This window comes from Protopterus annectens, chromosome 12.part0, assembly GCF_019279795.1.
Source record: "Protopterus annectens isolate FY-2018-M chromosome 12.part0, PAN1.0, whole genome shotgun sequence".
NCBI lineage: Eukaryota > Metazoa > Chordata > Ceratodontiformes > Protopteridae > Protopterus > Protopterus annectens.
In genome coordinates this window covers 625,721,242-625,747,062 of record NC_056746.1, presented here as the reverse complement: position 1 = coordinate 625,747,062, position 25,821 = coordinate 625,721,242, and the positions used below count along the sequence as shown (strand labels likewise).

The 25,821-nt window shown below is 43.4% G+C and overlaps 1 protein-coding gene across 1 annotated transcript in view; it reads left to right on the top strand.

Annotated features, from left to right (window-relative positions):
- VPS35L (VPS35 endosomal protein sorting factor like) overlaps window positions 1-25,821 on the top strand; it is a gene marked incomplete in the record, with an annotated part of 3,288,436 nt that overhangs the window by 1,967,426 nt on the left and 1,295,189 nt on the right. Inside the window, 1 exon segment of the mRNA XM_044089753.1 lies at window positions 9,261-9,375. Within this exon segment, the coding sequence (XP_043945688.1) occupies window positions 9,261-9,375 (115 nt within the window).

Sequence of the window (25,821 nt, the reverse complement as noted above, 5' to 3'; positions counted from 1 at the left end):
CAACAGGCACAGCAGTCATTTGCTGCTAATGTGAATAGGATGGGATGGAAATAAGCTCTTAATTATATCATAGAAAAGAACAGATTATTTTCTGAAGGAGTGGAACCAATATCCCAAATAGAAGGGTAAAAGTTTATTAAGTTGTTTTAGAGTACTGCTTATAAGTGAAGGCAGTTCAAATCAGGAGATAAAGCAGTGGATAGGTACAGTGACAACAGTCTATAGGAATTTTACTGGACTGCAGGAGTTAAGCGACACCTGCTGCATAAGAAAAAAGGCAGTCAGTTTACTGATCCGTCTATGTTGCCATATTCACCTTAAGTTTTGTTTAGTGATGCAGAAGATGAAAACACAGCTACATGCAGCGGAAAAGAGGTCCCTTAACAGGCTGCTAAGCTCATTGTCTGTGACAGTAAGAAACAGAGACAGTTTAATTGGATCTCAAAGAAAAGTTACTGATGTTCTTCGTGTTTCACTGTTGCAGTCATCACACTTGGGTTATCCGGCCAGGGGTAACCCTCAGTTGGCTCGAATACCAGAGGCTTAGTATTTCTGCGTTGGTTGTTGTCACTCCAGGACTGACGTCACGTTGTCAGTGGTATAAAATCAGGTAGCCGATGCCATTACATCAGTCTTTCTTGCCGGGGAGCCAGAAGCAGTTCACACGAGTGCCGGTTGGCCGCTGCCTATTTCCGAATTGAAGTTGAAGTCTTCTAAAGCTAAGTACACCATTGGGGATCCTTTTTTCTTGCTCTAACCGATGTCAGAAAAAGTTAACAATTGTCCCGCCTGTGGAAAGCAAATACCACACCGAGATTTCCATTCTTACTGCATCTCCTGTGTAGGCCCAGACCACAATGTCCCTCGCTGTCAGTTTTGTGCTTTGTTCAACTCCAGAACTATACGTCGTCGGGCCCTAATTGTAGCTAAATATTTTCGCTCTTGATCTCCATATTCCAAAATGGCTTTGGTAAGCCATCCGAATACAGATCTTCCAAAAAAATGTAAGGATAAGACAGAGACAGACTGCACGGGTCCATAACTGCAGACGACACTTCTGTTAAGCTAGTCGCCAGTTCGCTGGTCCTCATTGAGGTGCTTTCACAGGCCGCTACCGAGACCCATTCAGAGTCCGGTATGCCGCAAAACTCTTCTTTGACTAAGGATCCTGTGGATGTCTCTACCTTGGATGCGTCTGGAGCCGCTTAGCAGGCAACGGCTTCCGAGGAAGTTCTTCGCACTACAGATACTCGACACAAACCGATGACATCTTTCCCGTCTTCAGTTCTTTCTAAAACTACCGAGTTTCTAAGGCCCCAGGTGCAAACTACGCCTAAAAAAAGGACGACCCAAGCTCAAGCACCTGCTTCCATGCCTGAATCTCAAATGCTTAAAATGGCGGAAGACCTTATCTTGCTTATTAGGGGAAGCCAGCCTACCCCTTCCAAAAGAAAAAGAGACTTGTCCCCAGCATTTTTATGTAATCAGAAGTCTGAGGTTTATGAATGTGAAGACACGCAACCCTTGTCTGCTTATGAGGATTCAGATGCAGAGGAATCCATTCCTTCTGCCTCTCCTCCAGAGGATTTTTCATTTGGTGAAACCCTACATACTTTAAGGGAGCATTTCCAATGGGAGTGTCTGGACTGTCCTCAGTCCAAAAAGAGACTCATGGAATTCTTAGATTTACCACAGCACAGACCTTTAGCCATTCCTCCTGTCCTGGATGTTGTGGATGATGTTTTTATGGAATCCAGTTTAACTTCTGACACCCTTCCTCCTGCACTCAGGAAGCCTGACAGGTATTACAGTGTCCCTGACTCTCACAAATTTCTTTTCAAGAATCCTACTGCTGACCCAGAGGTCATCTCCCAAGGACCTAAAGGAATAAAAGCAACCACAGCTAAGAATCTCACCCCCTCGGACAGGGACTCCCGAGCTTTAGACAGATGGAGTAAAAAAAGTATACACCTCTGCAACTCGTAACATTAGAGCACTAAATTGTCAGTTCCACATGCTGAAATATCAGCAGCATACTATGGAACTCCTTAAACAAAAAATAGCTACCTTTCCGGCTTGTGCAGAAAATAAAGAATTAAAGGAACTTATTCATTCTGCAAGCCAAGTTACTAAACACACCTTGCAATGTGGCTTTAACGCCCTAGAAGCATCCTGCAGGGCAGCAGTCACAGGTTCTGTACTTAGACGTCATGCTTGGCTTTAGGAACGGACCTTGCCAGACCATGCCAAATCAAAACTGTTGGATACACTATTGATTAAAGACAATTTGTTTGGCACCAAGGCAGAAGAGGTCTTAAAAAGGATGGAAGAAAAAGCTAAATCTATGCAGACAGTTAAAGACTTCTTGCAGGTCCAGCCTCTGAGGTTCAGTAGGCATTGCCTCTCCAAACACTGGTCCTTTCCAGCCCCCTCAAGACCAGCTCAAACAAGACCTAGGGGAAGCAGACCCCCCCCCCCCCGACAGCAGTCCCAGGGAATGGATTCTGCTTTGGGCACCGTGCGGCAAGAAAGACTGGGAAAATGGCATTGGCTGCATCTTATATACCCCTGCCACACTGACGTCAGGGAGGAGGCGACAGCAACCAACGCCGGACCAAGACTTTGTAACTCTGGCAGACTGTGGGACCGCCTGACGGCAGGATAACCCAAGTGTGATGACTGCAGCAGTGTTTACACTCGAACATCTACATTTATGGTAGGTACAAAACTGTACTTTCTATGTGCTTCCCTTTGGCTTATCCACTGCTCCCAGAGTTTTCACAAAATGCCTGGCTCCAGCCATTGCTTTTTGTAGACAAAGGAATATTCAAATTTACCCCTTTTTAGACAACTGCCTGATTCAGGTAGACAGTCAGGAAAAGCTGTTACAGCACCTGTCCTTTGTAAAGCACCTACTTACCTCCCTGGTATACACTATAAACAAAAAGAAATCCAAATTAGTACCCACTCAAAAAAGTGTATTCCTGGGAACAAGCCTGGACACAGCATCCCAGATGGCATTCCTTACTCCAGAAAAACAAGCCTATCTGACAGGCTACTTCTCTCAACTAGCCACCAGAACCCAGTTATCCGCAAGGAAAATCCTGCAAGCTCTAGGGTTCATGGCATCCTGCATTCTGCTCATTCCGTATGCCAGAATGCATATGAGGAAACTTTAATGGTACCTAAAAAGTCTTTGGAGTCAACACTCTCAGGACCTGGAAACTATCATACCTATGGTACCCTGTCTAAGGAAAGATTTTTCTTTGGTGGGCAGCAGCATGCAACCACAACAATGGTCTTCCCTTCTCACGACTCCAAGCCACCCAAACCCTAACCACAGACACATGAGATTATGCCTGGGATGCACACCTGGATGGCAGGTGCATTTAGGGCCATTGAAGCCCAAATCAGATACATCTGCACATCCACCAAAAAGAGATGTTAGCTGTTCAGTATGCTTTGAGAGCTTTCACACTCCTACTCTCCTAATCAAAACAGACAACACCACAGTGATGTGGTACATCAACAAGCAGGGAGGAACACACTCTTAGCCCCTCTGCAGGCTTGCCATGACCCTTTGGCACATGACTTCAGCCATCCAAATTCACCTGCAAGCACAATTCCTGCCAGGCTTCCAAAAATCTCTGGCAGACAACTTAAGCAGAAACCTCCTAGACCCACATGAGTGATACCTAGAAAACAGTACCTTCAACCTTGTAATCCAGAAATGGGGCACAGCAAATTCTGCACCATGGAACCTCACAGCAAGGCCTGGAAAGTGGATGCCCTATCCTTCCAATGGGAAAACCTCTCGATCTATGCATGTCCCCCTCTACCTCTACTTTCAAGGTTGCAACTCAAAATAAGGGAGGAAAAACCAAGAGCAATCTTGATTAACCCAGACTGGCCACGCCAGCACTGGTACCCACTGCTGCGCAGCCTGTCTTTCCTGCCACCATGGCACATACCCCAGATCCCAACTCTCCTGACCCAGCAGAATGGAGAAGCCATGCATCCACAGTTGCAGACCCTGAACATGGCAGCCTGGCTTATTCCCTGACCTCTCCTCCAGGTGGCAGTCTTAAGCAAGCAAGTCCTGCATGTTATATGTGAGGCCAGATGCCCCAGCATTAGAAAATCCTATGCTGACAAGTGGAAAAGTTATTGCATCTAGATCCAGGCTAAAGGAGCTGAAACAGCACAGCCCTCCCCAACTCTCTTCCTGGATTACCTAGCAGACCTACTACACAGGGGTCTATCCTTCTCTTCTATTAAAATTCATGCCTCTACCATCTCTGCTCATTACAGCACAGAGCCAGCTGTCTTTTCTCACCCTCTCATCAAACAGTTCCTAAGAGGGGCTAACAATTTAAGGCCACTCAAAAGAGCTCCTATCCCAGCTTGGGACCTTAACTTTGTGTTGAAAAAGCTTACACTAACCCCCTTTGAGCCTGCAGCTTCAGCAGAGTTAAAAGTAATCTCTTGGAAAACAGCTGTGCTTCTGGCCATCACTTCAGCCAGAAGAATTTCAGAGCTACAAGCACTCATAGCAGTCGAGCCCTTCATCATTTTTCATGCTGACAGGGTCTCCCTCAGGACTAACTCAACTTTCATGCCTAAAGTGGTGTCCAGTGTGGCTCTCAACCAATCTATTCATTTGCCCACTTTTTTCCCTAACCCACAAAACAAGGGGTAAAGGATTCTGCATTCTCTAGATGTGCACAGACAGCTCAGATTCTACCTGGATAGGACTAAATCTTTTAGGAAAACTGACCAATTGCTAGTCAGCTTTGAAGCAAGGGCAGAGGGCAAGGTCATATCCAAACAATCCATCTCCAAATGGATAGCACACTGTATCCATTTCTGCTACAAATACCACGGGAAACCGCCCCCTAAGGGGGTCAGGACACATTCCACCAGGGCAACCTCCACCTCTGCAGTTTTTCTCAGAGGGGTCCATACCAGGGACATCCTGGAGGCTGCAACATGGAGTTCTGTTCATACCTTCAACAAGCATTACCACCTGCCTATCTTCTCCAAATCCAGGGCAGGCTTTGCAACTGCAGTCTTGAAGTGCATCTTAGTCAGCCCGCAGTCTTCTTGACTGCCTCCACCCTTTTCTTCAGCTTTGGGAATCAACCCAAGTAGGATGACTGCAGTAGTGAAACACAAAGAACATAGTGCTGTACACTTACCATAAATGTAGATGTTGTAGTGTATTCACTGTTGCAGTCCTGGTTTCCCACCTTCCATCCCCCTTGTCTCGCTCTCTCTCTCTCTCTCTCTCTTCCCCACTCCTTACAGGAATTTTTGGTATTTACTTTCTACTGGTGGTATTCTTCCACCATGACCTAGCTCCCTGTTTGGGGGCTCCTGACATTTGGGGCAAGAAAAACTGATGTAATGGTGTTGGCTGCCTGATTTTATACCACTGATGACCTGACATCAGTCCTAGAGCAACAACAACCGATGCAGAAATACTAAGCCTCTGGTATTTGGGCAGACTGAGGGCTACTCCTGGCAGGATAACCGAAGTGTGATGACTGCAACAGTGAATACACTCGAACATCTACATTTATGGTAAGTGTACACAACTGTACTTTCCTTTTGGTTGAGAGAAGTCACTTGAGACTGTTTGAGCAGCTAGTGATGATGGCCCTCAGTGCTTCAAACAGGAGGCATGCCATGCAGATCTCCCTAAATGCAGGTCTCAGGGCAGACCCAGGATATTCTGAAAGAGGACATCACTCATTTTTCTCAGGAAGGAATCACCAGGCATTTTTCAGGAATGCCTGGTGCTCCTGTAGGGCAAGGTGGGGTCAGTTGTTAGAGGAAAGAAAATATTGTATACATTGCACAGTTTGCTATAGCTGCATCCCTCACCAGGACAAGCAGTTTAAAAACTAAATGAATACAACTATATTTGTGACGTTAAGTGTTCTTAAAAGGAACCTGAACATATTTCTGCCTGTAGCATTTTGAAAACCTTCAAGTTGTCCTCCCAAAATAAATAAGTCAGCCCAGTAAGCTGAATTATATTTACATAGTTTGTCTTACCACAGTAATACCATCCTTTGGGAAATGTGATAGAACATGCTTAAATCCATTTTCTATTAAGGAGCAGCCATAACAACATAGTTTAAAGTGAATAAGACTTGTATGGTAGATGTAATATAGCAGTTGTTAAGTTGCTCAGTCATGGACATTGCTATTGTAATGAAGATAATCCCATCAGCCTTTTGTCAGGGATGTAATATATCTATAAATACTAACATTTTGGATATGCTCAGTTTCCTTTCAAAGGCAAGGTACAACTGTCCATGCGTTCCAGCTGTGTAACTTTCTGTTTAGTAGTGTTTTTACAGGAGTGATACTACCATGATGGTTTTCTTTGGATAAAGGGTGTGCAATTTGACATATTTTAGAGAATTAACAGAGTTTCATATAAACTTGCTTTGGGTCTTTAATAATATTACCTTGTCCATTTGTGTTTTTGTATTTGAACAAGTATTGCAGCAGATCACTATTGAAAAGAAGGGCATACTGCCTTTAGATAATTCAGTGTATGTTTAACACCATCATATTGGGTGACTTCAACTACCCGAATATAGACTGGGAACATTACTCAAGCCCTAACTTTCTAGCCCAAGGGTTCCTGGAGTTCATAAATTCAAATGCCATGGAACAGCTAGTCACTGTTCCCACAAGAGGAGAAAATATACTAGATCTCATTGTCACAAACATGGGGACAAAATGCTCCACACCGGAAGTATATCCCTCATTGGTGAGATCTGATCATAAACTAATCTCACTGGAAATCCACATCCCGCGCCCACCCCAAACAAAAAAGACCATAGTGAAGAACTTCTCTAAAGCAAACTTCACACTACGCAAGACTGGTGTGGTATCCTTCAAGGCCCCTGAGCCAGAGGAAACCACAACCCAAGCTGGAAGCCCTTACAAATGCCTTCTATGAACACCTCCAGGACTGCATGGATCAGGCAATCCCAAATAAAACCAAGACTCTTTCCACAAAGGGCAAACGTCCAGTCTGGTGGACCCCAGCCATTAACAAACTTTACAATAAGAGGAGAAAGCTATTACATGATAGAACAAAATCCATAAAAGGGAAGTCACCCCTGATCATTATTAGTAAAAAATACGAGCACTCATAAAATCAACTAAGGCCAATTTTGAGAGAAAAATTGCCATGGATTCAAAGGACAATCATAAGGCCTTTTTCAGCTATGTTAGGAACCTGGGTGGAAACTCCCAGATATGCTCAGAATTAGTCCAAAATGATACAAAAATCACTGAACCCACAGACATTGCCAACATACTGGCAGACAGGTTCAGTGCAAACTTCACCCCCCTCTCCCCCCCCTAAGGAGAGATAACTATCCCAGCCGAGTGTAGCCTCCCGGACATCTCAAATGCGCAGGTGAAAGCTGCTCTCTCTAAAGCTAAAAACACAGCATCAATGGGACCGGATGGTGTCCCCGGCTGTGTGCTACACGAGCTAAATGAGGAATTAAACCCGCACATAAGGCAGCTGTTTAATCTCAGCCTTACCACAGGATACGTGCCCAAGGAGTGGCGACGGCAACTGTGGTCCCACTCCACAAAGGCGGCGCCTCACGGACCCTGGTAATTACCGCCCATAAGCTTAACAAGTCTAGTCTGCAAAGCTATGGAGAGGATCATAATGGAGCTCATAAACAAAGATATAGGGACTTGCAGACATTGGACCCGACCCAGTTTGGCTTTGTCAAGGGAAGATCATGCCTTTTGAACTTGGTCGACTTCTTCAAACAGTCACCAAGGCCATTGATGAGGGAAAGGCAGTCCATACAGCCTACCTTGACCTTGCAAAGGCTTTCGCACAATACCCCACTCGGGTATTGTAGAAAAACTTACCAGCTTAAATGTAAACCCATATGTCACAAGATGGGTTGCAAACTGGCTTAAGGACAGAACCCACAGGGTTAGAGTTGCTGGCGCTGTGTCAGACTCCAAGCCGGTCACAAGTGGTGTCCCACAGGGCTCGGTCCTTGGCCCCTATTGTTTGGCATCTACTTCTCAGAAGTACAGGCCAACATGGGAGGACTTTGGCTGACAAAGTTTGCAGACGACTGCAAACTGGGCCATAGTGGAAAGTGCATCGGACACGGATATCCTTCAGAAGGGACTCACGGAAACAGATAGCTGGTGCCAGAGCCATGGCCTGAAGTTAAACGCCAAAAACGATAGTCATACCCTTCGGGAAAAACAAGGTAACCCCAAGCTACCATATAGGTGGCAATCCACTAAGCACAGAAGAGGTTATCAGGGACCTGGGGACCCAGGTTGACAGTGGCCTTTCTTTTGACACTCACATTGCTAAAGTGGTTAGAAAGACCTTCTACATTGCCCACCTGATCATGAAGGGATTCACATCCAGATCTAGTGAGGTCATTGTTCCCCTGTACTCTTCACTTATCAGACCAATGATCGAGTACAATGCCCCATTCGGGATGTATCTCACCCGACATCTGCAGCAATTGGAGAGACCCCAAAAGTTCCTCACCAAAAGGATAAAGGGACTCCAAAATCTGTCATATGCTGCCAGATTGAAGAAACTCCAGCTCTATTCAGTCGCATACCATCTGCTCAGAGGTGACATGTGCCTGGCATACAAGGCCATGTCCAACCCGGAATTAATGGACATGCTCCACCTCAAAAATCCAAATCCACCAAAACCACTAGAGCAAGCGACTTAAACCTTAGCACGGCTATAAATAGGACGTGCTGGAGGGATAGATTTATCACTCAGAGACTCCCTATGCTGTGGAATAAAATCCCGGTCCATGTGAGGCAGAGCACCTCGCTGACTCTGTTCAAGAGAAATCTAGACCTGTGGATGGGAGATCGTAGGTTTACCCCGGGAATCATATCTGTGTCACTGCTGGACAGAGGCACAACAAACTAATGGGCACAGTATTTTTTTTCATATAAGGGGTGGCGTAAGCCACAAAAATTTGGGCTAGGCTTATAAATGCCTTAGGGTAGATAGCCTAGTATAAACCTATGAACCTATGAACCTATTTCTCATGTGGTGTAATAAAAAATGTAGTTGCATTCAGCAAGTCATTTTGCTTCCAGTTCGAGGCATGCCATAAATAATATTAAATGTATGTATTAATTTTAAGACCTCACTTGATTTTGTGTAAATATGTTTGCTTTATTGAATTCAGTCACCATTTTCTTTTTATTTTCAGGCATGTGCTGCATATTGTTTTATTACTATCCCTTCACTAACCAACATCTTTTCACGGTTGAACCTTTACTTGCTATCTGGGCAGGTGGCATTGTCAAACCAGTGCTTATCTCAAGGTAAATTATTTTTTAAAAGTTAGTGAATAATCTAAAAAGAAAAAAAATGTTCTTTGATGTGGTACTTAGTGCTCCAGGTATATGCAGTGTTTTAACTTTGATTCACATTTCCATCTCTGAGAAGGAAGGGCATTCAGACATCTCATGCTCACTGCTTGTTTCTTATTTTTGTGGGTGATACAGGATTCTTATATGAAGATGGCAAAATCTGACAGATCCTGCCTCACAAAGATTGTCTGGGGACAGCTGTGGCAGTGTTACTTTTCCATATATTGCACAACCTCAGATTGGCTGGCAGCTAAGACAATACTTTTTAATTCTTGTTTCTGCTTCATATGCTATGAAGACTTCACCACAGGCAGAGTTATTTCCATAAGATGTGTCACAAGGTTTGATTGTGTCCGAAGGTTGCATCTGACTGAAGCTTCAGATGAATGGCAGCAGATTAAGCTAGCAAGAAATGTATGAAAACTTTTTTTTTGCAGGGGGCAAGCTTCCCCTGTACACCGTATGTGTGCAGAGAAGAGGGCTTCACGGTTTGCTTACATACACTAACACTATAGTCACACAGCCATTGAGAAAAAAAGCTCCCACACAGCATATCACCTGTGGGGAGCAAAAAGAAACAGCACTGGCAGTAATTATTTGTGGGAAGCAATGGTCATTGTATTGAACATTGGCAAGCTAAAATCACTGAGATGAACTCTCATTCGTTTAAGACTGGATGATTAGTAGGCTACCCACTTTACAGATTGCTTGTAGCATTTTCTTTCACTGCCATTAAACCTAGGGGTATACCTTGTATCCTTGTGTTTTAGTCTGAGGCAGTCAGGGCAGGTTTCAGAGTCTGAGGACTCACAACATGATGTATAGAAATTAGGGCCTAGTAGAACTAATTTGAAATAACATATCCTTAATAAAACTACAAGAGTTAGATGTCCCATTAAAAGATCCATGGGCTTTAATGCAAGCAACAAAGTGTGAGACCATTGCAGAGTTTAAAGGTGATCAGGGCTTCCAGCAGCATAAAGGGGGCTCTGGACTGATTAGTGGAGTCAGTTCGACTTCCAAGTTGGCATATGGTGCAGCAGGGCAGTTAGAGCTCTCCCAGTGTGAAAACCAAGAAATTGTTAAAATAGCCAGTAAAGGTCACCAGTTTGGCTATTAATTACATTGACTGTATGCCAGGAGAGAAATTTGGAGAAAATAAGAGCAAATCAACCAGAAAAGGAGTAGAAGAAGAAGCTGTAGTTAGGAAGAACTTTACTGCTGTAAAGCAGAAAAGCACTTCATAATTCACTTTTAGTACAGAAGATGGTTTCCAGTAATGTAAAAGAAAACTAAATCAAATATACTCAGAGAAGTTTAAAATAAGTGAGACACTGGAGGAATACATAAAGCCATATGGCAAAAAGCATGGAAAAATACAATAAACTTAAGTAGGTACTCAGGTGAGCTGATAAAACTGCAGAAATCAGAGGATGAAATGAAAGAAAGACTAGCTGAACATGAGGCTTCTCAAGAACAACTGTTTAAAAAATAGTAAAGTTTGAAAACAGAGCCCCATACTTTTCATTCATGTCACATTTATTGGTAAACTCTGATTTTTATCCTTAGATTATCCTTCATGCTTTCACGGTTAAAGATCTCTACTTTAGACTCGAGATTTCTACAAAGTGCATGAGCTAGAATTTGTTTTAAGCAGCACTGTGGTACAAAGCCTTTGGCTGGCCGGATTTGATGATGACTTCAAGCTGGGTGCAATCACTGAATTCCCCCAAAGATGTAGATATCCTCCAGGAAGGTCTATAACACAGACAAACTGGTGTCAGAACTGTGGCTTTTAACTTTAACTTAGTGCAAAAAAAAAATGCATAATTGTATCCTTTGGAAAGATGAATAACCCTGCAAATTACAACATTGATAACACTCGCCTAAGAATAGACCCAGTTGTAAGGGAATTTTGAACTCTGGAAGACAGTAACCTGAACTTTGATCACCATGTGTTCATGGTAGTGAGAAAAGTTTTCTCTGTGGTCCAGCTTGTAAGTAAGGGCATGGCATTCAGATTTAAGGAGATCATAATGCCGCTATACTCAGCCCTCATTAGACCAATAATCAAGTGCAATGCACCCTTTGTCATGTACCTGACTAGGGGTTTGCAATATCTGGAGTAACCACAAAGGTCCGTTATTAAAGGAATACAAGGTTTAAATAATATGTCCCATGGCTTAAAAATCCAGTCCCTAAAGACTACTGAGGGGTGATCTATGCCTAACCTATAAGGCAGTCTGCAATCCAGCCCTGATGGATCTGCTGTACATTTGCAAAACATACAGCACTAAAAATACCCCATCTAAGGATCTAAACCTCATCTGTGACATAAACAAAACATTTTGGAGGGATAGGTATGTGTCTTAGAGATCAGCTCTTCATTGGAACAGACTTCCCATTCTTGGGAAACAGAGCTTTTCCCTAAGCTTATTCAAGCACATTTGGACCAATGGATGGGAAATCTTAAATTCATCCCTGGCTTGTAGCTTGGGGCCCTTATGGACAGGAGCAGTTTATAGATGCCCTAAGGCACAAATGTAAACCAATATATCAAAGCCATTCTAGCCAGTGGGCATTGATAATTGGGAAACTGGGACATGAATGGCTATGCTGAAAAAGGCTCTAGGGCTTGTTAGGCTAGTAACCTCCTGTGATCATATAGATATAGGCAAAAGGCCTTTTGCTTACATGTTCCTCTTCAGTTTCCTCTAGCTCTCTAGCCCCCTTCCTATACTTAAAAAAAAACAGGAAAAGTCAGTATAGCCTTATGTTTTCTATCTGAATTAACTTGCTGCTTTCTGATCTGGACAGATGCACACCAAATCCATTTTCTTACGTCTTACAAAATGTTTGATGCTTCTGAAGTTAGCTTCCATGCAAGAAGATGGTGGATATTTTAAAAACATTGTTTACTAAACATCTCCGTCCTGAATTTTGCACATGACATGCATCTGCTGAATTAGCTTGTTATTTTCTGATTGCCAGCTAAATGCCTAAGCCATCCCCTTGCATCTCATGTCTCAAAATGTTGTGATATTTCTTGAGTCTGCCTCAGAGTGAGAGGAAATCAGATATTACAGAAAGTTTGCTTTCCTTTAGATTGTAAGGATATTTTGCAGTTTTTTCCCTTCTCAGAAACAAGGCAGAGATGTAAAGATAGATGCCTTGTGTTAGCAAACATTGTTGTGAGCATTCATAATCAGATAATCACTAAAAGTGTTGAAGGCTCCTGGGCATGCTGATAGTAAATCACTTTTTTCAAACAGTGACAGGCATATTTATTTGAACTATTTGTCCAGAGGTTCATGTTAGCCCAGTGATAGTGTCACTTTATGCTGGAGGTCTTGGGTTCAAGTCCAAATGAAAATTAATGTCATCCTTTCACTTCTGTGATTCGAACAGTGCTTAAACAGGAGACTGTTTCTATTTGTCTGTTTGTAATTTGACCTTATTCACCATACTGGTGGTTTCCTAGCTGAAAGGATAAGGATCTAAATGGAAATCTCAACATGTAGTGATCCAATGGCAGTAGCAACAGTGTTGCATGGTAACAGTTTAGTGTTCAAGTCCTAAATAAGTGCAGGTTTACTACAAGTTCCTGAGTTCCAGGTACTCAGATACTGCTATTTTGTAGACCTTGACTCAGGACTCTTGTAGCTCCCATGACCGACCATTCATGTACAAAGGCAACTAAATGTTTGAATGAGGTGTGGCAGCCATAGGACAGAGTGCGTCTGCAACATCTCACCCTAACACAGTAACTGAGTTCAGTCAAGGTTAGTGCAGCAGCTGTGGGGAGGGAGTAGGAGGTGGTGGGAGTACATGTCTGGGTTTTATGCAGCAATCAGGTTCATAGGTTCATACTAGGCTGTCTGCCCTAGGGCATTTATAAGCCTAGCCAGAGTGTGTTTGGCTTTCGCCACCCATTTTAAATTAATTTTGCTATGCCCTTTTTCGAGGTTAGTATACTGTGCCTGTGTCTAACAGTGACACAGAAGTGATACCCGGGGTAAACCTACGATCTCCCATCCAATTCATCAAGATACCTCTTGAAGAGAGTCAGTGAGGGACTCTGCCTAACCTGGACTGGGATTTTATTCCAGAGTGAAGGGAGCCTCTGGGTTATGAATCTGTCCCTCCAGCATGTCCTATTTATTTCAGTGCTGAGGTTCAAGTCTCTCGAGCGCGTAGCTCGATGGGATTTGGATTTTCTGAGGTGCAGCATGTCCATTAATTCCGGGTTGGACATGGCTTTATACGTCAGGCACAGATCGCCTCTGAGTAGGCGGTATGCCACTGAGTAGAGCTGGAGTTTCTTTAACGGGCAGCATATGGCATCTGTTTGAGCCCTTTGATCCTCTTGGTGAGGTACTTTTGGGGTCTTTCCAGTTGCTGCAGGTGTCTGGTAAGGTACATCCCAAAAGGGCATTGTACTCAATTATGGGCCTGATGAGGGATGAGTAAAGAGGCACGATGACCTCTCCTGATCTAGATGTGAATCCCTTCATGATTAGGTGGGCTATATAAAATGTTTTTCTAACCACTTTGGCCACGTGCTTGTCAAATGAGAGATTGCTATCAACTTGGGTCCCCAGGTCCCTAATTACTTCTTCTGTACTTAATGGATTACCACCTATGTGGTAATTTGTGGGCACTTTGTTTTTGCCAAAGGGGATGACTATATACTTTTTGGCATTTAGCTTGAGGCCATGGCTCTGGCACCAGTTGTCTGTTTCTATGAGGCTCTTTTGGAGGATGCTTGTGTCGGCTGGAGAGTTGATTATGGCGCCCAGTTTGCAGTCATCCGCGAACTTGGTCAGCCATAGTCCTTCCGTGTTGGCCTGTACCTCCAAGAAATATATACGGAACAAGAGAGGTCCCAGGACTGAGCCTTGTGGGACGCCACTTGTAACTGGTTTGGAGTCTGACATGGCTCCAGCAATTCTAACCATGTGGGTTCTGTCCTTCAGCCAGTTTGCAACCCATCTAGTGACATAGGGGTTTATATTTAAGCTGGTGAGCTTATCTATAATGCCCGAGTGGGGTATTGTATCGAAGGCTTTTGCGAGGTCCAGGTAGGCTGTGTGGAGCACCTTCCCCTCGTCAATGGCCTTGGTGACTGTTTCAAAGAAATTGACCAGGTTTAAGAGGCAGGATCTGCCCTTAAAGCCGAACTGGGTAGGATCCAGTGTCTGTAGGTCCCCAATATCTTTATTTATGAGGTCCATGATGATCCTTTCCATAGCTTTGCAGACCAAGCTAGTCAGGCTCATGGGGCGATAGTTTCCATGATCCGTTGAGGCGACACCTTTGTGGAGGAAAATTAGGAGGAGGATTCAGGTTTAGGGAGGGGGCAGCTTTAGATTCTGGGAGCCGAAGGGAGTTTACGGATTGGAAGTAATTTGGAACTGTAAGTTTAGGGAATGGGAGAAGAATTTAGGAATAGGGAGCTAGTTTAGGGTGGGATGTGGTCTTTATGTTTAGGTACGGGAGTGCTATGGTTAGGGTTAGGGTGGGAGTTGTAGGGTTAGGATTATGGTAAGTTTATGTAGTTCAGTAGAGTCAGGTAGTAGGAGTGCTGGATTATTCAGTAGGATTTGGCTAGTTGAAGTGTGGGCACTTGCCATTTAGAGCGAGTGGCAATGATTAAGTATGTTGCTGGCTACTAGCCAAGACCAGGTCAAGTGACTGAAAATTTGGAGTTATTATAGATTTCCCAAGACACCACCATCTTGCAGGAGGGTTTAACACAGACAAATAACTGATTACAAAGCCATAGCTGTATAGTTGGTGTCTGTTTTATAACAGCTGCAACTCTACATCTTCATCATTTTCTTTATTTTAGGAATTTTGCTTTGGCAGGCAGCAAAACTCAAAGGATCTTAGATAGCAATGCAAAAATGTGCAAGTAGAACCTTAAAAAATAACTGTTTAAAGGTGACCCCAGACATTCCATATCTTTGACAGTCAGGCTAAGAAAAGTATATGGAAACAACCAGACTAAGAAAATAAATCTTTGTTATCAAAACCACATAGCTAATTCTGCCATAAGCACTCACATTCCTTTGTGAGCTACTATTTTTCTGCATGTACTGTCCTGTAAAATATAGGGACAGGTGGTAACCCTTCTCTTGTTTAGTTATTATTCATATTGCAAAATACAGTTCATAAGACAAAGTGAAGAGAGGGTGTGTCATAAATATAACAGAAAAGAACTGGAAGAAGTGAATACAGTAACAGAGATAAACAACTGGAATTGAGATGCTTAGAAAAGGGTAGGAGAAAACTACATAGGAAAAAAATGAGAATTGTGGGAACAGTACATACAAGGGAGAAATTAGGCCTAAAAGGCAACAGGACTTAAATGAGCTTTGTAATGTTTCAGTGAGAAAGATTGGGTAGAATATAAGTGGTGTATAATGTTTTAAACTGGGTGTGTGTCAGTATGGTTTGTGATATAAAATACTTGTGACTAGGATTGTGTTGGTGTGGTTTATTTTCATCTCTATAAATGTATGATTGCCTCTGTAGTAAGTGATGGTTTAATGAATATGTTTGTTACAAAAAAAAAAAGCAAGAATTGAATAATTTATGTAATATTGCTTAGGTTGTATGATATATAGCAATGAATCTGAAGTATAATGTTTGATATGATGATGTCAGTTTTCATTTATCCTTTACCATTGGGACACGGTTCCAATCCTCAGCCAAAAACTCTTGAGCTAAGACTCTACCCACAATACCCCTCTCCATATTACCTCTGCTCTCGTTTGCCGCTCTTGTTGCAAGACGTGTCAGCCCTTTTCTGTCGCAGCTAAGTGAAATTTTCTTGTGTTTTCACAGTTTAACCTAAATAGTGCCAGGATTGTGGTTGCAAGATGCCCAATTCCGATGGGCATTCTTCCTGTGTATATTGTTTATGCCCAGCTCATCTAGATCAGGACTGTACTATCTGCCAGGCCTTCAGCAACTGGGCCTTGGTAGAACATAGAAATAAATTGCTGTTAACAGGGCTAATTAAGTCCTATTTTGAGGAGACCTTATCCAGGATGTCTCCCTCTAAATCTGACAGTGGAACCAAGAAAAGTCACTCAATTCTGATGTTTCATTTGGTACCAGTGGCGAAAAAGCATAAGCCTTCCACTCCCACCACTTCAGCAGAACTGAAGACTATGGTTCAGAAGCTTTTGGAACTGAAAACATCCTCAGCACCATCTTCTACAGCACCACAAACCTCAGTGCCGGTCTCTTCGGTATCAACACCTTCAGTTTACCTGTTGGTACCTATTTCTCCTGCTACACTTCCAGAGACATTGAAAACCCCATCGGTGCCACAATCAGACATAATTTTCACTGCCAGGACAAGGTATTCACTCTCTTTTGACCCTTTTATGGGACAGCTCCCTAGTCACTTTCTTGAAAGATCAGAATCCCCCTCAGGTTTCTTTGTCCATTCTTCAGGAGTCTTACCAAAGTTGACATTGTGAGTTTGATGGATCAGCTCTTAGGGGCCAGGGGTCTTTCTGCCTCCTCCCGGACCCCTCTCCCTTCTGGAGTTGGGGTGTTTTCTCTCAGGACTCCATCAAATCTTCCTTCTCTGAGGGGTTAGAGCTTCCAACTCTGATCCCTCTGGTTCCAACTGCTGTGGTGCTGACAGCCTTTACCCTTCAGTTTCAGGATCTGCCTTGACACCTTCGGTTCCTTCAAAACTGATTGACTCCCGGAACCATAGCTCCGCTATCGGGTCCGAGTGTTTCAGATCGGCTCCAGTTTTTTATTCGGAGTTGTCCTTGACTCTCCGGATCCTCAGCAGACTTGGGCTGTTCCTTGGCGCCTGCTTCGGAGGTGGGTATCTCAGAGCGGGGTGTGACTTTGGTTCCGAGGTTGTCCTTCTCAGTTCTGGGCTCCCACCCTTCTTTGGGTGGGCCTGCCTTCCAGGTCATGGAGAGGGCTTTGGCCTCTACAGGCTCTCAGCTGGCCCCTTCTGTGTTGGAATTTTATCCCATGACTCCTTCTTGCCCGCCAACCTCCATGTCCAGACAGCAGGCACCAAGACTGCAAGATACGCTTGCACAGGGCCCTTCTTCTTCCAAGTCCTCCTCGGGGATCCCCACTGAGGAACCTCCCCAGAAAAAGACATGTAAGAAGAAACTCTTAGATTCCCCCGAGGAATCGGTCATGGAAGACATGGACCTCGATGATGGGGAAGGTTCCACCTCGGTCACCACCAGAAGACATCTCCTTTGTAGACATTCTAGAGAATTCTGAAAGAGAGGGGTAACTGGAAGCCCAAAGAACCTACCTCTGAGAAGCTGGTGAACTTGCAGATGTTTGGTGCTCGCCCATCTACTTCTTGGGTGACCTCTGCTGCTGACAGTCTTATTAAGCTGATTGAACAGTGGGGTTGGAAGGCTCCAGATTCAGTAGAGCCAATTCCCGGAGATAAGGACCGCAGCCAGTGATTTACCAGGCTTAAATGAACAAACATCTATAGCCTGCATTTTAAAGAAACTGGCTTTAAAAAGATAGTTTTAGTTGACTGTGCCATGAAAATGGTTTTCAATAACAACATTTATTTAATTTAATTTAGCATCATTTAAAGAGTGGTGCAAGTTGATTCTGACTGAATGTTTATACTTACTTGCCACTAGAATTTAACATTCTTATTTGACAAGTATTTTAACATCAAATTATTGAAAAGAACATTAGAACTGTTCATGTCATTTTAAAATGCATGTTTCAAAATGGGTGTTATAAAACGTAAGAAACACATACATTGAATCAATTTAAAAATGAATGTGAAAACGAATTCAATGCATTGTATAACACGTTTTATATTTTATATTTATTATGTGTAGTAAGATAGTTAGACGTGATATTAGTAAGCACCATAGGGTTGCTTTTATTAGTTTAATTAGTCTGCTTAACTAGTTGGTTCATTAATTATGCTTTTAAATAAGAGCTGTTGCTTGCAATCCTGTTTGAATTTTTTGTCTGTTAATTCTGAGGAAGGAAGGGCACGGGACCTTCCGAAAGCGCTTAAACTATTAAATCAGACCTTTTATTTATTCGGAAGTCCGCATTTGATTTATTGAGCTTCCAGTTCCGTTTTCTATTTTGTTGTTCTTCAGTTTGTTTAAGTCTTTTCGGGTTCCCTAGTTTTCTATGGCTGACGGAAACGGAACCATGGAGCTAAACTCACCACCGTTATTCACACAGAATGCCGGGTCCAGTGAGTCAGGCAGCAGCGTACTCAAGATTCCAAATAACGAAGTCGTGGAGGCGAACGCCGACGGCAATTTAACCACCCTTATCCAACTAATTATGGGCCGGATAGACCGGCTAACACAGCGGTTTGACCATTTTGACAACGCATTCAATAAAACTAATGCAGTCACATCACGAGAACAACGTACTGAAGGGCAGAATACTTTATCGGATGTTTCTTCCCTTCTAGTTGAACCTATCGTAGTCGGAACCAATCCCGCTAGGACTGTCCAGGCTGGCAACATTCCTTTACAACTTTCTAACATTTCTTCACAATCCTATAGTATACCGGCTGGGCAAAGGCAAGTGGAGTCATCTTCTGAGAGGGGCGTTCAAGCTGAAAGGACAGCACAGCTTGAACGGCAACTTACTCCCTCGATCAGTAACTTTTTACAAAGAAAAAACTTTTTTGCAAAGAGCAGCACTAATGTCGCAGAAGTGCAGCAGCAACCTGAAAGTAATCATAGTGACATTACAACTTTTATTAACGAGTTAGATTATAAGCTGTTCAAGTGCAAAAAACTCCAATTGGAAGTAGCCTATTTGGAGGAATGTTTAGCCAAAAAGATCGTTCCAAAAGGGCTACGGCAATGGAGGTTCCCAGTAGGACTTATCAAGGGTTCCAATCTACACAGCAAACTACTAGACTTGTTTGATCAACAGGGGTTTGACTTCATGCAAATGCTTATAGCATATTATTTAGATCAAATTCATGAATACCAGCTTGACTTAGAGAAATTACAGCTGGATATCAAGGAAAACCAGGATTTTCCCAGATATATAGGTACAATTATACAAGAATTTTTTCCAGTATAGAAGCCACTATGGACAAACTGTTAATTAACAAACAAAAGAAGATCAAGAGAGACTTATTCCAATATGCCAACTTCACAGCTTATCCTAATCCACCTTTGGTTACTCAAACAAAATATGGTATTAAAGGAAACAATAATATAATTGAAAGAGGTCATCATGTCAGCAATGTCGAGCCCCTACCCCTCGGTGGTGCATCCTTACAACCCCTCCAAGGTGACCTTCATCAGGACATGTTGGAGGACCAAGGTTTCAACAATTATGTTCAACCTAACGAGAACAATGATTACGAGGAGGTAGTAAACAACAATGGACAAATACATAATCAAAATTCGAATGAGGTTCAAAATGCTCAGGGTTTTCGGCAAGGACAGAACTCTCATCAGAGAAACTTGAGGTCCAATACCAATCAGAATGTTTCGAGGAACAAACGGAACCAAAGGCGGAGATAGAGCAATGCTCCAACACATTACATATCGTAGAAAGCATAGAAGGAGATTTTAAAATATATAATTTTACCTCCTTCAAAATCGATCAAAGTATCTGTAATTTCTTCTCCAAGGGACTGAGTTTTGTTCCTGACACACATTTTGATTTAGTAAAAACAATAATAGACGTCAAATTGTTTGTACGTAAGTTAAACCTGAGAGCCACCTTAGGTGATATGCCCACCCTTCTTAACAATTTTAGGATAGCTAGTGTGTTTAACCCACCACTCATAGACAGGCTTAAAGTTTTTGAAATGGCCTGTGAGTTGGATTTGAGACACTTGGCATCGAAGCAAAATAATAACAATAGGGGTAAATTTAACATTTCAACACAACAAAGGGATCTTATTAAGATCCTGAAAGATTGTAACATCAGGGTCATGAAACCTGACAAGGGGAATGGACTTGTCTTCATGGACCAATATGTTTATGTCAACAAAATGTTAATGCACCTAGCACTAGGACCATACCAGGAAGTCAGTATCAATGAAATTAACATAGCGTACAGCAAAGTCAAAGGTATTTTGGATGATTTATTATTAGAAAATTCCATTGATATTGACTTACACACGTATTTAACCATTTTGTCACCCAAGTTGCCATTTTTGTTTGGGGTGCCCAAAATCCATAAATCAGTGTCGGATCCACCTTTTAGGCCGATAATTGATGGAAGAGGGTCTATTTTGAGTGCTGCAGCTAAATATGTAGATAATGTACTCAAACCATTAATAGCTAGTGAAAAGCACATCTGCAAGGACTCTTGGAGTTTCTTGAGGGAAATTAATACAATTCCATTCAATCCTCAATTTGTTCTCCTTACAGTGGACGTAAAAGATCTGTACACGGTCATTCCCCACAACACGGGCTTAGAGTGGATTAGGGAATTCCTCTTTGAGAGAAAGGTTAATGATATCACCATTAGTACAGTAGAAATACTTCTTGAGCAAATTCTCACACATAATTTTTTTAAGTTTGAAGGGCGCACGTATTTACAGACGTCTGGTGTGGCGATGGGCTCGCCTTGTGGGGGGGCGTATGCCAATTGTGTCGTGGCACAATGGGAGAAGTCCCTTTTGTTCCATGACCCTGACTTCAAAAGGCATGTCGCCTGGTACACTAGGTACCAGGACGACATGTTCTTTTTATGGCAAGGGCCTTCCGAAGACATTCCTTCTTTCATTGTTTCCATCTCTAATTTGACAAACTTTTTAGAATTTACTTACGAATTCCATCATTCCAGCATTAATTTTTTGGATATTTTGTTACACAAAGATGAGCAGAATTTGAGATTCAAAAGCACCATTTATAGGAAACCCACATACACTAACGGTTTTCTTCACTATTCCAGCTGTCACCCGCACCATCAAAAGAAAGCCGTAGTAAAAGGGCAAATGGTGCGGGCGGCTAGGATGGTTTCTGAGAATGAAGATTTCCTGGCTGAATGTGCAAATCTCTCTAGTATGTTTCACAACAGAGGTTACCCGTGCAAGATGGTGGTGGAGATTATGGAGGAAGTGGTACAGAAAAGGAACATGGGGCACTTTAGCCCCATATTAAACACTGAATTACAGTTCCACCCTGATGATGGCCTAAGGGATGGAGAACAAAACAAGAATTTAGCCCAGAGTAGATCCCAGTCCAATTTAAGGTTTTTATGTTCCTTTTCTATTGACCATCGATTCATTAGGGACATCTTATGTAAGAATTGGGTTATAATATCACGTGACCGAAATCTACAAGAGAAATTTGAAGGTCCCCCAGCTACTACATTTAGAAGGGCAGTCAATCTTAAAACCTTATTAGAGGCTGGAAAACCCAGGGGGCGTACACATAATTTGGGTATGGTAAAATGTGGGTTTTGCAGACAGTGTGCATTTATCAAAGAAGGACATTCCGTAAGAATCAATAACAATAACCTTGATACGGCACTCTTATAGATAGCACCCCAAAAAAGGCAACCCCCCATTTCTCGGTCACCCACATCCCCCGGAATCTTTTTTAAAGTTTTTGTCTATCCTTCTAGCATGTCGAGGGATCAGTTGCTAGTGTCCTCTCCTGCTCAGCTGGTGAACCTGGGAATATTGAGGCAATGTTACAATTGCCTCATGTACACAGACAACCCTCTCCTCCTCCCACAAAACACAAATACATGCGAGAGATGCAACTATACGGCCAAACTGGAGGCTGAGCTCTCTCAACATAGGACTGGCAAGACCAGTCAGGAGGAGAAGGTTACCACACACACTATAGACCCAGTCTCACATAGTACCATTACAACCTCAAATCATACACATAAACACACAAAGACATACTGAGGCTCTGATCAAAATCTACCAAAACAGCAGAGGCCACCAAAGCAGACACCCAAACAACCACCACCTCAGAACACAACACCTGCAACACATAGACCTCACAGTCAGAGTGTCAAACAGTCACAGCCCTTAAGGCCAAACACAATGCCAGACACACTAGTCATTGGTGACTCCATAGTCAGACACACTGACGTCCCGCTCACCAGACTGAGTAAGGAGAAGGTCACAGTAAGCTGTCTGTCGGGCGCTAGAATCCGCCACATAACGCAAGCACTCAGGTCTCTCAACAGCAGGTACAATTATGACTCAGTCATTGTCCACGCTGGTGTAAACGACCTGAGGCGCACCTCCTTGGACTACATGAAAAGAGACATTGAGGAGCTCTCTGATTATGTAGCCCAGGCAGGTATGACCCTGACCTTGAGCAGTATCCTACCTTCACCAAGAATGATGCCACAATACAGAGATAAGATGATCAGCTTTAACAATTGGCTTAAACACTGGTGTCATTCAAAGGGGATCCAGTATCTGTCTGCCTGGGATGACATGCTGGACAAGCCACGCTGCCATGAGGGACGGCTTGCACCTGTCACCCCTGGGATTCCGGATATTGGCAAAGGCTCTTGCCACCCCATAGTGCCTTTTTAGGCAAGGCTCAAATTCTAAACCTACCACCCTAGAACACAAAAAGGAAAAAACTAAGGGTAATGCTGCTCAATGCCAGAAGTCTAAATCTCAAAATGCACGCACTCGAGGCCCTTCTCAGTATGGAGAACATCGATGTCTGTGCTGTGACAGAAACCTGGTTCAAGGCTCCTGAGAGCACCCCAGCTATCAGGTTTTACCTCATATCATGCGTTCCGGCCCCAAAATCAGGAAAATACCAAGAAAGGAGGGGTATCCATATTCATCAAGGACACCCACACCTCAAGACTGGTGGCAACGCATGATGCATCGGAGACCATCCAGGTGCAATTAACCGTGAGGCAAGACTGCTCTGCAAATTGTAGCATGTTACAGGCCACCCTCACAAACTCAGGAACCTCACATGGCCTTCCTGAAAACACTAGAGGGATAAATGTATCACCAAACACCATCATACTAGGTGACTTCAATTACCCAAATATAGACTGGGAACACTACTCAAGCCCAAACACCCTAGCCCAAAAGTTCCTGGAATTCATAAACTCAAATGCCATGGAACAACTAGTCACCATTCCCACAAGAGGAGATAACATACTTGATCTCATCATCACGAACATGGGAGCACAATGTTCAACACCGAAGTATACCCCTCACTGGTGAGATCAGATCACAAACTAATCTCGCTGGAGGTCCTCATCCCACCCCATCGGAAATAAAAAGACCACAGTAAAGAACTTCTCAAAAGCCGACTTCACACTTCTAAAGACTAGTGTGATCTCTTTAAGGCCCCGAGCAGTGGAAAACAGTACTCAAGCCGCTGAATCACTTACAAATGCCTTCTACCAGCACCTGCAGGACTGCATGGATAAGGCAATCCCAAGCAAAACAAAGACTCTTTGTACCAAAGGCAAGCGTCAGTCTGGTGGACCCCAGCCATAAACAAACTCTACAACAAAAGGAGGAAGCTACTACAAGATAGAGCAAAATCCTTAAAAGGTAAGACACCCTTGATCACTATAAGTAAAAACTAAGAGCTCTCATAAAATCATCCAAAGCAAATTTGAGAGAAAAATAGCTAAAGACTCAAAAGACAATCATAAGGCCTTCTTTAGCTATGTTAGAAACCTAGGAGGAAACTCCCAGATATGCTCAGAACTAGTTCAAAATGATGTGAAGATTACTGATCCTACAGACATTGCCAACATACTGGCTGACAGGTTCAGTGCAAACTTCTCCCCTCCCCAAAAGGAGAGATATCTATACCAAATGATTGCAGCCCCCAAACATCTCCAGCGCCCAAGTGAGAACTGCTCTCTCCAAAGCAAAAACACAGCATCCATGGGACCTGATGGTGTCCCCAGCTGTGTGCTCCACGAACTCAATGAGGAATTAAACCCACAGCTAGGACAGCTGTTTAATCAAAGTCTTACCTCTGGATACGCACCCAGGGAGTGGCGCACTGCAACTGTGGTCCCACTTCACAAAGGTGGTGCCTCCACCGACCCTGGAAATTACCGCCCCATTAGCTTGACAAGCCTTATCTGCAAAGCCATGGAGAGGATCATAATGGACCTCATAAATAAAGACATAGGGAATTTGCAGACTTTGGATCCAACCCAGTTTGGCTTTGTCAAAGGCAGATCATGCCTTTTAAACTTGGTTGACTTTTTCGAAACAGTCACCAAAGCCATTGATGAGGGAAAGGCAGTCCATACAGCCTACCTCGATCTGGCTAAGGCCTTCGATACAATACCCCACTCGGGCATCATTGAAAAACTCATCAGCTTAAATGTTAACCCATACATCACAAGATGGGTTGCAAACTGGCTGAGTGACAGAACCCACAGGGTCAGAGTTGCTGGCGCCATGTCAGACTCAAAGCCTGTCACAAGTGGTGTCCCACAGGGCTCAGTCCTGGGCCCACTCTTGTTTGGCATCTACTTTTCCGAAGTACAAGCAAACACAGGAGGGTTATGGCTGACAAAGTTTGCAGATGACTGCAAACTGGGCCATAGTAGAAAACACATCTGACACAGATATCCTTCAGAAGGGTCTCACAGAAACGGATAACTGGTGCCAGGGCCACGGCCTAAAGTTAAATGCCAAAAAATGCATAGTCATACCCTTCGGGAAAAACAAGGTTACCCCTAGCTACCAAATAGGTGGCAATCCATTGAGCACAGAAGAAGTTATCAGGGACCTGGGGACCCAGGTTGATAGTAGTCTGTCATTCAACACCCATGTAGCTAAAGTAGTTAGGAAGACCTTCTACATTGCCCACCTTATCATGAAGGGATTCTCATCTAGATCAAGGGAGGTCATAGTCTCCCTTTACTCATCACTCATCAGACCAATGATTGAGTACAATGCCCCATTCGGAATGTATCTGACCCGACACTTGCAGCAGCTGGAGAGGCCACAAAAGTTCCTCACCAAAAGGATAAAGGGTCTCAAAAATCTATCCTATGCTGCCCGACTGAAAGAACTCCAGCTCTATTCAGTCGCTTACCGCTTGCTCAGAGGTGACCTTTGCCTAACATACAAGGCCATGTCAAACCCAGATTTGATGAATATGCTTCACCTCAAAAAATCTAGACCCATCAGAGCCACAAGGGCGGGAGACTTAAACCTCGACACGGCTATTAATAGGACGTGCTGGAGGGATAGATTCATCACCCAAAGACTCCCTATGCTGTGGAACAAAATCCCGGTACATGTGAGGCAGAGCACCTCGCTGGCCTTGTTCAAGAGAAATCTTGACCAATGGATGGGAGATCGCAGATATACCCCAGGGATTACCTCAGTGTCACTGCTCGACAGAGGCACAGCAAAATAATGGGTATAGTTCCCCATACTAAAGGGGTGGC